The 16,020-nt window shown below is 40.5% G+C and overlaps 4 protein-coding genes across 8 annotated transcripts; 3 read left to right on the top strand and 1 right to left on the bottom strand.

The window, feature by feature from the left end:
* The first annotated feature begins 2,386 nt into the window (after positions 1-2,386).
* LOC9316044 (transcription factor bHLH130) lies at positions 2,387-4,698 on the top strand. Of its 2 annotated transcripts, XM_002881784.2 has the most exons (6): positions 2,387-3,225; positions 3,425-3,681; positions 3,809-3,988; positions 4,124-4,189; positions 4,294-4,362; positions 4,457-4,698. In XM_002881784.2, the coding sequence occupies exons 1-6, from the start codon at positions 2,778-2,780 to the stop codon at positions 4,514-4,516; spliced, it is 1,080 nt and encodes a 359-aa protein (XP_002881830.1). In that variant the 5' UTR covers positions 2,387-2,777; the 3' UTR covers positions 4,517-4,698. The 2 variants fall into 2 exon arrangements, with proteins under 2 accessions (XP_002881830.1, XP_020885222.1); XM_021029563.1 differs by having other exon boundaries at positions 4,294-4,698.
* Positions 4,313-11,738, bottom strand: LOC9317896 (DExH-box ATP-dependent RNA helicase DExH13). 4 transcript variants are annotated; one of them, XR_002332833.1, is made up of 3 exons: positions 5,074-11,738; positions 4,807-4,977; positions 4,313-4,479 (listed from the first exon to the last, which is right to left on the bottom strand). XR_002332833.1 is itself a non-coding variant. In XM_021029562.1 (3 exons), exon 2 carries the CDS (start codon positions 10,910-10,912, stop codon positions 5,087-5,089), a length of 5,826 nt encoding a protein of 1,941 aa, XP_020885221.1. In that variant the 5' UTR covers positions 10,913-11,031; positions 11,111-11,206; the 3' UTR covers positions 4,665-4,977; positions 5,074-5,086. The 4 variants fall into 4 exon arrangements, 3 of the variants coding, with proteins under 3 accessions (XP_020885220.1, XP_020885219.1, XP_020885221.1); XM_021029562.1 differs by lacking the exon at positions 4,313-4,479 and having other exon boundaries at positions 4,665-4,977; positions 5,074-11,031; positions 11,111-11,206; XM_021029561.1 differs by lacking the exon at positions 4,807-4,977.
* A 349-nt stretch (positions 11,739-12,087) lies between these two features.
* LOC9317895 (protein POLYCHOME) lies at positions 12,088-14,110 on the top strand. Its single transcript, XM_002881783.2, has 3 exons — positions 12,088-12,309; positions 12,487-12,885; positions 13,253-14,110. The coding sequence occupies exons 2-3, from the start codon at positions 12,499-12,501 to the stop codon at positions 13,640-13,642; spliced, it is 777 nt and encodes a 258-aa protein (XP_002881829.1). The 5' UTR covers positions 12,088-12,309; positions 12,487-12,498; the 3' UTR covers positions 13,643-14,110.
* A 108-nt stretch (positions 14,111-14,218) lies between these two features.
* LOC9316043 (3,9-dihydroxypterocarpan 6A-monooxygenase) lies at positions 14,219-16,010 on the top strand. Its single transcript, XM_002881782.2, has 2 exons — positions 14,219-15,269; positions 15,360-16,010. Exons 1-2 carry the CDS (start codon positions 14,355-14,357, stop codon positions 15,987-15,989), a joined length of 1,545 nt encoding a protein of 514 aa, XP_002881828.1. The 5' UTR covers positions 14,219-14,354; the 3' UTR covers positions 15,990-16,010.
* The last annotated feature ends 10 nt before the right edge of the window (positions 16,011-16,020 follow it).

Here is a 16,020-nt window from a genome sequence, read left to right as displayed (position 1 = left end):
TGCTTAAATAGTAGTATTATGTATGTGCATGTGCTTGTTCATACAATTTTGTCTTCTTGTTGATTAATTATTAAACAGCTCGAAGTTTTAAAACTGTGTAGCTTAGTCTATATCAATGTCATCAATATATATAGAGCTTTAGAGCATCTCCAATGCCCAACTTCATTTTTTCCTCTATTTTAGAGATGATTCTATTTTAGAGGAAATATAGTTGATTTTGCTCCATTATATGCCTTTAAAATAGAGTTAGCTCTAAAATAGAAGAAAAATGTAGAGATTACTCTATATATAGAGTAAAAAAATAAGACTACTTTATATTTTTCTCTATTTTAGAGACATACATTAGAATAAAATGCCTTTAAAATAGAGTCAACTCTAAAATAAAATAAAAAATAGAGTTGGACATTGAAGATAGTCTTAGGCACATAAACCGTAGTCCCCATATAAAAAAAGAATGAAACAACTAATAACTCCATAGAGAATAAATTCACATTCAAAGCAATTCACCACCCCAATCCTCTCAATATGGTCCGGTTCATTCTTAGTTTCTTAGTAAAGTTCGTTCTTTTTCAATTCTTACAATGTAGTACTAATTAAAAGGTATAATTCAGATTGATACGATACAAATATGTTTTTTGAAAACATAAACCACAAGTTTAAAGGAGGACTGAAATGAAACTAATCAATTTCCCCATTAAAGGGCTGAAATGAAAACTTGATTAGAGAAACGCAAGTCGCTTTATTGGATTTAAATTTTAGAAAAGACGGCGCTCGTGAATTATTAAAGTTAAAATAAGATAAGATTTAAAGAGATTTAGAGGAGGCGTAATCTGGTGTGTATCGTTCACATAGAGTCACGTCACTGTATCATCCCTAGACCAATGAGGTTTTAGAGTTTAGGTTTCAATCATACTTTTTCATGCAGATGTACCGTATGTCACATACACTATAGTCGCCAGTCGACGCCAACTTACGTTCCCAATGCGTGTTAACGGCGTCAACGTCAACGTCCTCCGTCACGATCGTGTCGTAAGCTGGACTGTGGTTCCGTGAACCTTAAATCGGATTTGGAAAGCCACGTACGTAAATTTTGTTAAAAAGTTAACAGTTTTGATCTCTCTTATTACTTACACAAACTGTACTTCCGACAATTTTCTTTCTTTCTCTTTAAAGTATGTTTTTGTGTCTAACTATATTAACCATCTAACTTCTGACTTTTATACTATGATGGGACAATCTGAAATTCTTAAATTGTACAATGCGAGTGAATATTAATTAGATTTTGTCTGTACAATTGCTGATTATGTATGTAGTCTATTATTATTAAGGTAACCAAGAAATATTAGAGATTATATCCATGTCCCTTAAACATATTAAATTGTTGATGTTTGGTATTTCGAATCCCTGACCATGAAAACTCTCTCATTTTAGATTGTAACATTAGTTAAACTACCGACCCAAAATAAAAAACATGTATATATATATATATATATATATATATATATATATATATATATATATATATATATTGAAATGAATGCATCTTGTTATAATCGTATGGCCTACAAGCGATTTCATTGTCCCCAACACAGATATTTTTCTTCGAGTGTTATAAATTAGGGTCGAAACATCACATATTTTCCCATATTTTCTATATAAAGAACCTAAAGTCATATAGATGACAAAGTAAAAGACTAGAATAATCGTATAGAAAATGATATTATTGATACTGTAGGTTATAAAATGAGAAATAATTGTCACGGGTCTATCAGAAGCCCCGGCTCAGATGGGTAGGGCGGAGGTGCGACGGCCCGGGGCTTTTTTTTTATAAAAAAATTTACATATAAAAAAAGCCCAAATATTTTATAAAAATATTATTAATATGAGAATTATATTTTAAGAGGCCTAATTATTTATAAAAAAATGTATAAAAAGGCCCAAAATTTTTAAAATAACAATTTTTACTATAAAAACTCCGCAAAATTTTTAAAAATTAGGTAAATTTTCTCTTTGTATATAATAATAGGCGATATTATGGATACTTGTAGGTTATAAAATGAGAAATAATTTGTCACGGGTCCATCAGTATACTTGCTAAAATTGATTAGGTAGGTAAATTACTTCACATGCTCTTTCTTTATTACGAGTATAAAGTATGTATTTCATCTAAAAATCTACACTCTATTCTCATTTACATTTTCTATAAATAAAATTTCATATTCTTAAAAAAAAAAAATACTAGTAATTAAAAATAAAATAGAAAATGATAAGGCATTTCCGTGAGTCAGCCTCACAGGCGGCTTAAAACGACGTCTTCCTCTGCTACTTTTTTCTTCTTATTTTTAATTTTAATTTTAATTATAATAATTTTGGTAAAAATGCTTTTGGATCCGCCGCTATCTTCAGCAATTAAAGTTGGACGCAGAAACTCAGAAGCAAAAAGACGATAAATATTCATCATCACCTTCTCTCTTCACCGTTCTCTCTTTCTCTCTCACCTCTTCTTCACACGAAACCTCCTCTTTGTTTCCTCTTCAAGGTTTTATCTTCTCCAACTTCAAGCTTACTACATCTCAAGCTCAAGTTATATTTCCCGGAAAAGTGACACAAACAAGAACTTGACAAGGGAGAAACAGAAAGGAAAGCTTATATTCATATATCAACGGTTGACGTTGGAAAGCTTATTAAGATTCGGTTTTCTACATATTTGTTCTTCCTGAAACGTCACGAAACAGAGCACAGGAAGAAAATCAGGGGAATTTTCGTCCCATTTTTTAATGGATTCAAATAATCATCTCTACGACCCGAATCACACCGGGTCGGGTCTTCTTCGTTTTAGATCAGCTCCGAGCTCTGTTCTCGCCGCTTTTGTTGACGACGACAAGATTGGATTCGACTCCGATAGGTTGCTTTCACGATTCGTTAGCTCTAATGGCGTAAACGACGATCTGGGTTCACCTAAATTCGAGGATAAGTCTCCGGTTTCGTTAACGAACACCTCTGTTTCATACGCCGCCACTCTGCCGCCGCCACCGCAGCTTGAGCCGTCGAGTTTTCTGGGTTTGCCGCCGCATTACCCGAGGCAGAGTAAAGGGATGATGAACTCGGTTGGTTTGGATCAGTTTCTGGGTATAAATAATCATCACACCAAACCAGTTGAATCCAATCTTCTCCGGCAAAGCAGCTCACCCGCCGGAATGTTCACTAACCTCTCTGACCACAACGGTACCGTTTCGCTCTCTGCAACAAAGTTTCTTCCTTTTTTGTTGTCTGAAATAAATTTTTAATATATGTCTTAATACTGGATTCAAGATTTTTGAATGTTTTAAGACAAGATCTGATTTTGTCAACCATGTAAACACTTTGGACTCAACAAATTAATAAGTGTTTGATGGTTTCTACTACTATACTTACCAATTTGCAGGTTATGGTTCAATGAGAAATATGATGAATTACGAAGAAGATGAAGAGAGTCCATCTAACTCCAACGGATTAAGACGCCATTGCAGCCTCTCTTCAAGGCCACCTTCTTCACTGGGAATGCTCTCTCAAATACCTGAAATTGCACCCGAAACGAATTTTCAATATAGCCATTGGAATGATCCATCCAGCTTCATTGATAACTTATCCTCCCTTAAAAGAGAAACAGAGGACGATGGAAAATTGTTTCTCGGAGCTCAGGTAACTCGGTTTCTCCAACCGGTTTATTTTGGTTGTTGGTCATTAGACATTTTATATAGCTCAATAGCTGAAAGTGGAGTTGATTTCTTGGACTGGTTTCTAGAGAATTGAATGATGTTTTGTACAGAACGGAGAGTCCGGGAATCGTATGCAGTTACTGTCGCATCATTTGAGTCTACCCAAGTCCTCATCAACAGCGTCGGACATGGTTTCAGTAGATAAGTATCTTCAGTTGCAAGATTCTGTTCCTTGTAAAATTAGAGCCAAACGTGGTTGCGCTACACATCCTCGAAGCATCGCTGAACGGGTAACTTCAACTAGTTCAAAACCATCTTTACATATGAATAGAAGTCCTTTTGAAGCATACTCTAGTTTGATTTTAGAAGTCTAATGCCTGAAAAGTTTCTTCTTTCCTAAAAAATCTTTTGTCAAATTGTGTCAGGTAAGAAGAACGCGGATAAGCGAGCGAATGAGGAAATTACAAGAGCTTGTTCCTAACATGGACAAGGTACAGTTTTCTGGAACTTCCTTGTAATGAGTCTTGATCATAAACGAAGTGTTTTCCCTTGCATTGACTCGGTTCAATGATGTTGGTTCCTTATGTTTTAACAGCAAACGAACACTTCGGATATGTTGGATTTAGCAGTGGATTACATCAAAGATTTACAAAGACAGTATAAGGTAAAGTTCATGATCATTGTGGAAAAACTAAAGGGCCGGTTTAAGTGTAATCCGATTGAATTGATTTAGACTTCTGTTGGGTTGGTTTACACAGATTCTAAACGACAACAGAGCTAACTGCAAGTGTATGAACAAAGAGAAGAAGTCAATATAGGGCGCAACAAAGTGTGTAGATAGGACTAAAAAAAGCAGAGAGAAGGATAAGAAAGAAACTATGTCATGTCTGAATATTTTTTAGCCGAAACAGACCAAATTGTCTATGTAAGCTCTTGAGGAAAAAGCATCTGCTTTCAACAACATCCTAAGCAATAAAATAGTACTCGATTTGTTCTTTTCTTTCTTTTTTCACATCCAAGTTACAATGCAGAATCTAGTAATCAAATGTAAGATCAACTACAGTAGCTAAATGCGACCAGAAGAACAAAGAAAGACGCGAAAACTAACCAGAAAACATAAATCATTCTTCCATGTGATCTGCAACGTCAGAATCTTCGACATCAACAGTGAAAGAGTACTCCTGGTCACAACCCAAGTAAGAATCGCACATGAAGTAGTGCGTATACGACTTCTCTCCTGGTCATGTTGGAACAGCAAACTCCAGCTACGATGCAGAATCTAGTAATCACATGTTGTATTACAAAAGGTAAGATCAACAACAGTAGCTAAATGCGAAATTATGACCAGAAAACAAAGAAAGACGCGAAAACTAACCAGAAAACATAAATCATTCTTCCATGTGATCTGCGGCATCAGAATCTTTGACATCAACAGTGAAAGAGTACTCCTGGTCACAACCCAAGTAAGAATCGCACATGAAGTAGAGTGTATACGACTTCTCTCCTGGTTCAGACCCCAGCTTCACCTTCGCCTTCCGTTGCAGAGAGATTCTCTTGATGGCCATCAACTGGTTCGTCTTGGTTTCTCCAACGACTAGCCACCAACCTTCTTCTTTAGTCTTGGGATATCTTGGTGCGTCCACAGGTCCCACCTTTGTCCTTCCCTCCATGTCTCTCTCCAGTATTACCTGCAATGTGATATCTTTTCCAGGGCTTACCTCGTTGCTGCCCACAATCTCATATGTAAGGTCAATGTTGGGGAAGCGGTTGCAGAATCTGGCAATGTCAAGAAGCTGAGCGTCTGACATTTGGAGAAGCTCTTGGCGTTTGTCCTCTTCCATTTCCACAAGATCAAATATGGTTTCGATGTTATTCCCCGGATTCTCTTGCCACCTTTTCGCTAAGTCCTTTGTGAAGTGAGGAAGCTGCAGAAGCATGGAGTCTCGATCCCACATGCCTTGAGTCACCATCTGGCTTACTTCCATAGCTAAAATAGCAAGATCTAGAGTGCCATTGCTCGATATCACATCGACCATTGCTTGAAGAAGTCTTGTTGCAGATAAGAGGACCTCACGCTGATCCATTGCCAGGTTACCGCTGATTTTTTGCCTTGAGAAATGCGCCTGAAGAAGCGCGTTTGTTTTCACACGAGGGTCTGCGCATTTTGGGTTTTCAAAAGAGAACCTCTGGTGATTGATGAGTCTCCAAACTGCGTCTTCTTCACCAGGACGTATAGGAATCAAGTCATACTCCGAAGCTGAAGTCAAGATCTCAAGAAGACCCTTCATCTTGGTCTTGGAAGCCAAGAGAGAACTGAATCGCTCAATGGTGGTGTAATTTATGTAATAATACGAAGCAATCATACCAAGATTGAGAGGAGAGAGATCCAACTCATTCTCTATTTCAATGCATTTACTCACTTCAAGATCAGACAAAGTGTTTTCAACTAGCTCTGAGAGGTGATCAGATAAATGTCTGTGGCTCACTCCCAGGAGATTGTAGTAGTTAGGGTTTTGGGGAAGCCTCCTGTACATGAAGCTCCAGGTAAGATAATCAACAGCATCTTGCTTGTTCTCTATAACTCTAGCAACCACTTCTGAATTGAAATTATCATGCAAGAAATGTTGGAGATGACTCTCAACCGGAAAGGCTTCATACAGAAATTTCTTGTAATACTCTTTACGTGGTGCGTGACAGAAGATCACACACTTCCCAGCGTTGTCAAGCAGAGGTCTGCTACCACGACCCATCATCTGGAGCAGATCAGATATCGGGTAATCCAAATGAGAATTTTCCCGTCCGTCATAGAATTGTGTTCCCATTACAACAACCAAATGCGCCTTCAATGGAGTGCCCCAACACAATGAACTAGACATTACACATACCTGAATCCGTCCAGCTTCAAAAAGCTGAGTCACAATCTCCTGATCCAGATTGCTTAAACCCTCATGCAAGTAGCCAACACCATGACGTAAAGTTTCCTTCAGAGTTTCCTCACAGATTTGTTTAACAAAAGGCTCTAATTCTTCCAGATTCCCTAAAAGGAAATGAGGGTTCTGCATGTTGTCCATGTGTGAGTATGCTATCAGATCCACATCAGTAAGGTGGACATGTTTACGGGTCGGGACAAAAACGATAGCTGGTTTCTTGTTCCTGGCATGCTGGACTATGGCAGTGTATGTTGGCTTAGTCATCGCCTGCATCCTGGCTTCAAAACTCAATATGTCCACCCCATGAATGTGGATTTCCAGTGGGACAGGACGAACATTAGGCGGGAAGTTGAAAAAGCCACATGAACTGGCCCCAATCCACTCCCCAAGATCTTTGGCATTTGCAAGGGAAGTCGATAATGCAACAATCCTGATTTTATTCCCGACCTGACTTGAAATATATCTCATTCTAGAGACAATTACCTCCAATACTGGACCACCTTGACCCCCAATTAAATGAAGCTCATCAACAATAAACAAACTAACCTGCTGGATATATTTTCTCTGTTTCCACCTGCGGGATAGAGCGTCCCATTTCTCAGGAGTACTTATGATTATCTGACCTTTCTCAAGCAGCTTAAGATCCAATGCTGTTTCCCCAGTTAACTCAACAACCCGTAAACCAAGCCCCTTTCCAAACTTTTTCTCCCAATCACGAAACTGCTCCTTGGCAATAGCCTCAAGAGGTGCTACATAGACAACACGCATAGTAGAATCAGGTCCTTCAAGATGATTCCTTAATATAGCAAACTCCGCACATATAGTCTTCCCACTTCCTGTGGGAGCAGCAACCAATACATTGTCACTTGTGTTATACAAAACACTAAAGACCTGAGTCTGCACTGGATTGAAATGCTTGAAATCCTGATACAGAGTTTCATAAGACGGATTCCTTAGGGCCATCACCGGGAGGGGCTGCAAATCCAGTAGCTCTGTAGGTGGTGGATATTTTTCTGGAAGAATAAGATGCCTGAAAGATACAGGTAACACAGTCGGCGAGTCAAGCCATTTGTCTGAAACCACTCGAATGAAATACTGTGGGGGAATTGGCTCAGAGATTGGCACAGTGAAGTTCAACGTGTGGTCCTCATCAATATAATGCTTTTTCAAAAGAAAGTACTCATGATGAAGGATCTTTTCACCATCATTGTCTTCCACAATTATCCAAAACGGTTCAACATATTTATGTGCTTTGTCATCCCAGTGGAAATCAGGTGTCACTGTAAGCTTCACCTGCAGAACAGAACGAGAAATCGGCAAAACATGTGCTGCAAGATTCAGTTTTGGGAACTGATGGATGTGCTTGTGAAGTGGTCTGCCCATCTTAGGATTACGAATAAGCTCTCCTAGCTCCTGTGAAGATAGATCATAGTACCTCTCCCACACCAGATTATTCTTCTCCACCTTCATCAGAATCTCCTTGGGAATTCCAGGAAACTGCCAGAGGGGTGTCTGAACACTCCACATCCTCTTCCCTACCATTTTAGACAAGTTGAGAGCTTTCTCAGACAGTTGAGCCCACCCCCTCTTCAACACAATCTCAAAAATAGCTCGTAGCAGACGTCCAGCACTCTGGGTAATATAAACCATGTCAGATGTCAAAGAAAGACCCTCGAGCTTTAGCTTTGAAATATATACTTGCAGCAAAACGTTGATCTTTGCACTAGGATCTTCTAGTGTTTCCTTTACCGGAATCGGTACACGATCCAAAAGCTTTGCCAGTTCCATCTTCTCATCTTGTCGAACAGTGACATACTTGAACTCCTCACTCAGTGAGAACAGACGGCAAAGCTCTATATCATTCATTGTTGGCTTCAGATTCTCATTGTATGCAGCTATTGTCCCATGGGTTATGTAGTAGTAGCTAGCAATGCGTCCCAAATCGGTAACCTGGAAGTGTCCACTTTTCCTATCGTACTTAATCAGGTTGTTCTTGTCCAAGATAGTAGCAGCAGAATGTATCAGATCAGCTCTTCTCTCCTCTAATAGCAAGTCTTTTGCAAGGGCATCAGGCGGTACGCCATACAGTGTCGGATTCCGAACCATGCAGACATATAAATATGTATAGCCAAGCCAGCGGCAAGCTTCTCTAGCATTCTGAATGGTTCCAAGCACAATTTCAGCATTGAGCTGATCAGCAAGTTTGGAAATAAACTGGCTTTCAATAGGCAGTTGCTCATTCATCAAACGAAGATAATACTGTAGCTCGCTGTATCCAGTGATTATTATCCCCTCTCCCTGTTGGTCATACTGAGGTCTTCCGGCACGACCAATCATCTGCATAACATCTAAAGGACTCAGCTCCATCCACGCCCCTCTCTCAGGATTATATACTTGGGTTCCTTTGATAATGACAGTATGTGCGGGCAAATTCACACCCCAGGCAAGAGTTGCCGTGGAAATCAACACTTGCAAATTCCCCAAGCGAAATTGATTCTCAACTATCTCACGATCAGTCCTTGTCAACCCGGCATGATGAATTGCAAAACCATAAGGCAGAAGCTCTTTCAGGTCACTATTCTTGAGAAGTTCAGTCAAACTCTGAAGAATTTCACGACTTTGACTATCTTCCTTCAAGAATCTGCTGAGGGTATTATTTGCCATAGCGGTGTCCCGTATCGCCCTTGCAGTTTTTGCTGTTTCCTTCCTCGAATGGACAAAGATAAGGACCTGGTGTTTTCCAGCAACAGCCACTACTTTCTGATAACATATATCGTTCATCAATTGGAACCTCCGCAACGGCTTTTTCACATTAACTCCTATATATTGCTGACTGAGAGGCACAGGTCTGTAGCTGCGGTCAAATTTAAACAACCCATTTTTAAGATCCACCCGCAAAAATAAAGCTACATCGTCACAGTTTGGCAGTGTTGCAGATAAACCTACCAGACGAATATGCTCCTTTGTGGTTTCAATCTGCCTAAGAGTCCTAGCGACAATACTTTCAAGCACAGGCCCTCGATTATCATGAAGAAGATGAATTTCGTCGATTATAAGGAGCCTCACAAGCTGAGTATAAGTGCGATCTCCAGATTTCCTGGTGATGATATCCCACTTCTCTGGCGTTGTAACAATTATCTGAGTCTCTTTGATTTCTTGCCCAGTAAGGGACTGATCCCCACTGAGTTCCTTCACAGTAACTCCATAATCCTTCAACCGTTGAGATAGACTATCCACGACCTCAGCAACAAGGGCTTTCATTGGTGCAACATAGACAATTTTGTAATTCCCATGATTAAACGTTCCATCTGGGTTCATATTCAATCCAAGCTGGTGCAGTATGGTGAGCACAGCAACATTGGTCTTCCCCGCACCAGTTGGAGCACAAAGAAGAATGTTCTCGGCCTTAAAAAGAGCAGTGCTGTACACTTTGCTCTGAACCCTGTTCAACTGTTGCATTCCCCCAAAAGCTGGTTGGGCCCACTCTGGCAAATCGCTAATTTTTACAAGCTTTTCATTACTATCAAACTTTTTCGAAACCCACGGTACATGAACCTCATCAAATTCCTTGCCACATATTCTGAAAGAGCGATCGGGAAGCTCACACTTGTTATTCTCCCTCGTGAAACCACCTTGATAAAAAGCAAGGCTCTCCAGGTCCAGCACCTGACGCTGACCCTTCAGCCAACCATTCTCCAAATCTATATCATCAACATCTCTCAGGCCTCTTTCTCTGTCTCCATCAGAGTCATCATCCATAAGATGTCGGGCTTCATCTTTGATATCTTTCTCCCGTTTCTCTTCCCTTTCTTTGGCGGTTGCTCTTTTGGCATGTAACTCCTTCACAATTGCTGCCAACTCTGAGCCCGACCCCGTCATCTCCTCCTCAATTTGATTCCTCTCTTCTTGGTCTCTTGCCCTAGCCAAACGGGTGCACCACACAACTTTAAGGCGGTTTTGCAACAGAAATTTAACAAGGCTGAACTTTTCAAACTGAAGGTGCTCAAGCAGCTTGATCTCAGCATCCCTATCACTACCCTCAGCAAGTATCTTAAGCAGCTCTTCTGCGAGTTCCTGGCACTCTTGTGCATCAATCTTCTGCTCATATTCTTGAGATATCTTTCTCTGAAGCCAATAAGCATCAATATCCTGAACATTAAGACTCATATCCTCTTTTGCATGTCTTGCATCCTCACCGTTTATTGTCATACCCACCTGGACACCTCTGGTTTTGTTAGGCTCAACATCGTCTTCATCGTCCTCATCCTTTTCATCGTGGACCATATCAAGATCACTCTCCTCATCATCCTCTTCAAATTCAAGTGCCACACCAACATCATAATCAAGTCCTTCATCCTCACAAGCTTGACCACTTAAAGAATCACCACCCTCCTCTTGATAGTCTGTAATCAGTTTTCCAATGGTAACAAACTGATTGAAAACCTTATCAGGAATAATATTTAATAGTTTCTCAATCTCTACCTTCTTTTCATGGTTTTTGACGGATTCGTTCTTGAGAACAGCCAAAATCTCATCAGCCGCACCACAAACAATATTCAAAGGCTGCCCACCCAATTGCTGCTGAATAAGACTAAGCATAGTCTCAAAAGCAGCCCTTGTTTCCTTACTCTTGGGCTGATAAACACCATCATCCGTATCAGTAAGCACAATCACCTCCCTGAGACGAGGTCTTTTACTCTCCTGAGTAGATACCATATCATCTTCACGCTCCTTCTTCTTCGATTGTTTCAGCCTCTCATCTAACTCATGAGGCCTCCCCTTAACAACACGATCTCCAAAGGATTTCGGATCAATTCTGCCCCTGAGACTCTCCGGTTCACCAGATGATTCATGAGTATCACGACGACGCTCATCACTGTTAAGAACCAGACTGGAATTGACTTTGTACCCATACTGCTTCAACCTAGCTTGCTCCTCCGCACCACCGCCACCCAAATTCGACATCACCAAATCGGAAAAAGAAACCCCAAATTCCAAAATTAAATCAATGAAACAAAACAATAAGCGGAACGAAAAACTCTTCTATTACCTCTCCCGTTCTCCGCAATCGTCGTCTTTCGGATTTGATCGAGACAATGTTTTTGTGCAACAGAGGCACGGTTCTAACCGGACAATATATATATATATAAACTAAACCGACTTTACTTTACATTGTCGGTCACAAATTCCAAATCCACAGGCCCATACTAAATTGTGGATTTGTCCGGCTCAATCGGTTTAACGATAACTAGAAGAAACAATTAATTAGAGTTGGTTCTTGGTTAGTAGTGTTTCGTATTATCGTCTTATATAGACCGTACCAACCAGCCAAGCCGACCGTTAGTAAATGGAATTGGGCCAAAAGCCCAGTCTTATTAAGAAGGGCAAAATTGTAATCTGACCAAGAATTTGACGAATTGTGTGTGCTGAAAAAACGAAAATTTTATCCCGCCTGAGATGAAAATTCAAAAAATTTCACACAGGTGAAACCTCTCAGACACGTGCGAGCTCGAAAATTTTCATTTTCAATTATAAAACCCGCCTAGAAGATGGTCTCAATTTTTTTGCCAGATCGTCTCTCTCTCTAAAGCTTTTCTCTCTTTTTCCCCTTTGTCCCCTGCACTTTACCGTTCACGAAGCCACTCGGAGCAATCACGAAGGAACCTATTGAAGATTTATAGGTAAATCCGTGGTTTGATTTGTTTAGAATTAAGTTCTTTGTGAAGTTTCGAGAAAATCTGATTGCAATGGAGGACAAGATTGAGTTCTTATTTGAAATTCTGGGGTTGTTAATTTCGTCAGTGTTGTGATTTCAATCTTGGGTGTGTTCTAATGGTTTCGTTATTCGATTTACGCAGTGTTGAATCACAATGCCAGAAGCAAGAGACCGAATAGAGAGACCAGTTGATTACCCAGCCGCATTTCTCAATAGACGCTCTCATGGTATTTTACTTGACGAGCCAGCAACACACCACAATTTGTTTGGGTCTCCGGTTCAGAGAGTGCCGTCCGAAGCTACAGGGCTTGGGTCAGTTGGTCAAGGATCTATGATGGGTAGAGGTGGGCTTGTGAGGGGTAATTTCGGTATTCGGCGGACTGGTGGTGGTAGAAGAGGTCAAATTCAATTTAGATCGCCACAGGGACGAGAGAACATGAGCTTGGGTGTTACAAGACGTGGAAGGGCTCGTGCTTCAAATTCTGTGTTACCTTCTTGGTATCCAAGAACTCCCCTCCGTGATGTTTCTGCCGTTGTTAGGGTTAGTTGACTAAACCTTATTTGATTTTGGATTTGTCTGCTTACTCTTGGATTTAATTGGAGTTTTTTTTCAATTGATATATAGCCAAATTTGTGAACTGTTTATATCTGGTATATAACTTGTATCTTGGTTCAGGATATTCCCTTATTCTTGGATTTGTTTGGAGTTTGCACATAGAGTATTGTTTTGCTGCATCTTGATTACCTCACTAGTATTTTTCCTGCTGAGTTGGAACCTGATGCTTATAAGCTGGATTAGTCTTCTGTAACAGGCTTGCTTAGCCTCGTTGTTTAACTATATCATAACCTGTTGCCAAAAGGCTTGCTTAGCCTGGCTATTTATTCTATTTACAAATTCTTATATGCAGGCTGTTGAGAGAAGGAGAGCTCGTATGGGAGAAGGCGTTGGCCGAGATATTGAGACCCCAACTCCACAACAGCTTGGGGTTCTTGATTCTCTAGTACCACTTTCAGGTGCTCAGCTCGAGCATGATTACTCTATGGTTACTCCTGGTCCATCTGTTGGATTCAAGCGTCCCTGGCCACCCTCAACTGCTAAAGTCCATCAGATTCTGCTCGACATCACAAGAGAAAACACAGGGGAAGAAGATGCCCTCACTCCACAGAAGAAGCTCCTCAACTCTATTGATAAAGTGGAGAAGGTTGTGATGGAAGAGATTCAGAAAATGAAAAGCACTCCTAGTGCAAAGAGAGCAGAAAGGGAGAAAAGAGTTCGGACGTTAATGTCAATGCGATGATATCCACTTTTCATACTCAGAAAAGAAAAAAAAAATGAAGTGACATTAGGAGGAGACCATAGGATTCAGGGAATAAAGGTGTGCCTGCACAGTGAGTACATCATCTTCTTATGATATCTAAGAGAGAGGTGGATCATCTACTGGTGATATCTTCATGAGCGTGTAGATTTTGTTGAGACTTTTGGGTATCAATCTCTGATGATTAACTAGGAAGGGGTCAATCATCTCTCTGATGATATAGTAGGGAGATTCTATCATGTTTCTGATGATAAAAACATAGTATAAGAGATTCATCTTCTGATGATATATCGTATGGGTGATAACTGTTAGATAGTTCACGGGTTTATGTTGGAAACCTTTTACTTTTAGGCTTTTTGTATGATGATGTCTTCTTGATTCAGGATATTGTAGTTAAACAGATTGTACAGAAGTTTGGTTTGTTGGTGGAAATTGCAGATGTTCTTTTTAGCCTGAGATTTCTTGTGTCTGCAATTGTCACAATCGGGGAAATGCCTTCTATTAAAAAAAAACTATAATTAAACAATTTTCTTGAATTAAACAATTTTCATATATGTTACGTCACGCATATTTTATATTTGGTAAAAGATCACACATCTGTTGTTTGTTTTATTTACAATGAGCATCTAATAAACAAGATTCGTCTGTCTGGGGTACAAATACAATCACACTTCAAAATGTCAATAAACCTGCAATGGATCTAGAACTAAACACTAACCTTATTATTCTCATCACATCCTTCGTTTCTGCTTTCATGCTTTATGCTCTCTTCAAATGGTTCTTGAGGGAGCAGGGTTCAACGGATGCTATGAAGCTGCCACAGAGCCCTCCAGCTTTACCATTCATTGGTCACCTTCATTTGATAGGCAAAGTATTGCCTGTCTCATTCCAGAGTCTAGCTCACAAGTATGGCCCACTCATGGAGATACGTCTTGGTGCTTCTAAGTGCGTTGTGGTCTCAAGCTCTTCGGTGGCAAGAGAGATTTTCAAGGAGCAAGAGCTTAATTTCTCCTCGAGACCTGAGTTTGGATCTGCTGAGTATTTCAAGTATAGAGGGTCCAGGTTTGTCCTTGCGCAGTATGGAGATTATTGGAGGTTCATGAAGAAACTGTGCATGACTAAGCTTCTTGCTGTTCCACAGCTGGAGAAATTCGCTGACATCCGTGAGGAGGAGAAACTGAAGCTGATCGAGTCTGTGGCTAACTGTTGCGGAGAAGGGTTGCCTTGTGACTTGAGTAGCCAGTTCATAAAATACACCAACAATGTAATCTGCAGGATGGCGATGAGCACGAGGTGTTCAGGTACTGATAATGAAGCGGAAGAGATAAGGGAGCTGGTGAAGAAAAGTTTGGAGCTTGCGGGGAAGATCAGTGTAGGAGATGTGTTGGGGCCATTGAAAGTACTGGATTTTTCTGGTAACGGGAAGAAATTAGAGGCTGTAATGGAGAAATATGACCTGCTTGTAGAGAGGATTATGAAGGAACGTGAGGCAGAGGCAAAGAAGAAAGATGGTACCAGAAAGGATATTTTGGATATACTGTTGGATACTTACAGAGATCCCACTGCTGAAATGAAGATAACGAGGAATGACATGAAATCTTTCCTGCTGGTATGTTTCCTCTCACCTGCAATTAGTATCCAATTTTCAATTTGACTATTCTGATATGATAAAACTGTGTGCTGCGTGAAACTTCTCTAGGATGTTTTCATGGCGGGAACAGATACATCAGCAGCAGCAATGCAGTGGGCAATGGGGCAACTAATAAACCATCCACAAGCGTTCAACAAGTTAAGAGAAGAGATCAATACCGTTGTTGGCAGTAAAAGACTGGTCAAAGAATCAGACGTTCCTAACCTACCTTACCTCCGAGCAGTCTTAAGGGAAACTCTGAGGCTCCACCCTTCAGCTCCTCTGATCATAAGAGAATGCGCCGAAGACTGCCAGGTGCATGGGTGCCTTGTCAAGTCAAAAACACGTGTACTCGTAAATGTTTATGCAATCATGCGAGATTCAGAACTATGGACAGATGCAGACAGATTCATCCCGGAGAGATTTCTAGAGAGCTCTGAAGAGAAGATAGGTGAACACCAGATGGAGTTCAAGGGGCAGAATTTCCGTTACCTTCCGTTTGGGAGTGGAAGAAGAGGATGTCCAGGAGCATCCCTGGCCATGAATGTGATGCATATAGGTGTGGGTTCATTGGTGCAGCGCTTTGACTGGAAGAGTGTTGATGGACAGAAGGTAGATCTGAGCCAAGGTTCTGGTTTTTCTGCTGAGATGGCTCGACCACTTGTGTGCAACCCTGTTGATCACTTTAAAACCTTCTAAGTGCTTATGTATACCGCTAGATGTTACCTGT

This window comes from Arabidopsis lyrata (genome assembly GCF_000004255.2).
Source record: "Arabidopsis lyrata subsp. lyrata unplaced genomic scaffold ARALYscaffold_4, whole genome shotgun sequence".
In the NCBI taxonomy this organism is placed as follows: Eukaryota; Viridiplantae; Streptophyta; class Magnoliopsida; order Brassicales; family Brassicaceae; genus Arabidopsis; species Arabidopsis lyrata.
Note: the sequence above shows the minus strand (reverse complement) of the source record. Positions and strands in the feature narration are given on the sequence as shown.

Coding starts and splice junctions, on each gene's coding strand:
- LOC9316044 (XM_021029563.1), top strand. CDS start 2,778: ATGGATTCAAATAATCATCTCTACGACCCGAATCACACCGGGTCGGGT. Junction 3,226..3,424: donor TAACCTCTCTGACCACAACG/GTACCGTTTCGC, acceptor ACCAATTTGCAG/GTTATGGTTCAATGAGAAAT. Junction 4,190..4,293: donor TTGTTCCTAACATGGACAAG/GTACAGTTTTCT, acceptor ATGTTTTAACAG/CAAACGAACACTTCGGATAT.
- LOC9317896 (XM_021029561.1), bottom strand. CDS start 11,593: ATGTCGAATTTGGGTGGCGGTGGTGCGGAGGAGCAAGCTAGGTTGAAG.
- LOC9317895 (XM_002881783.2), top strand. CDS start 12,499: ATGCCAGAAGCAAGAGACCGAATAGAGAGACCAGTTGATTACCCAGCC. Junction 12,886..13,252: donor ATGTTTCTGCCGTTGTTAGG/GTTAGTTGACTA, acceptor TCTTATATGCAG/GCTGTTGAGAGAAGGAGAGC.
- LOC9316043 (XM_002881782.2), top strand. CDS start 14,355: ATGGATCTAGAACTAAACACTAACCTTATTATTCTCATCACATCCTTC. Junction 15,270..15,359: donor ACATGAAATCTTTCCTGCTG/GTATGTTTCCTC, acceptor AAACTTCTCTAG/GATGTTTTCATGGCGGGAAC.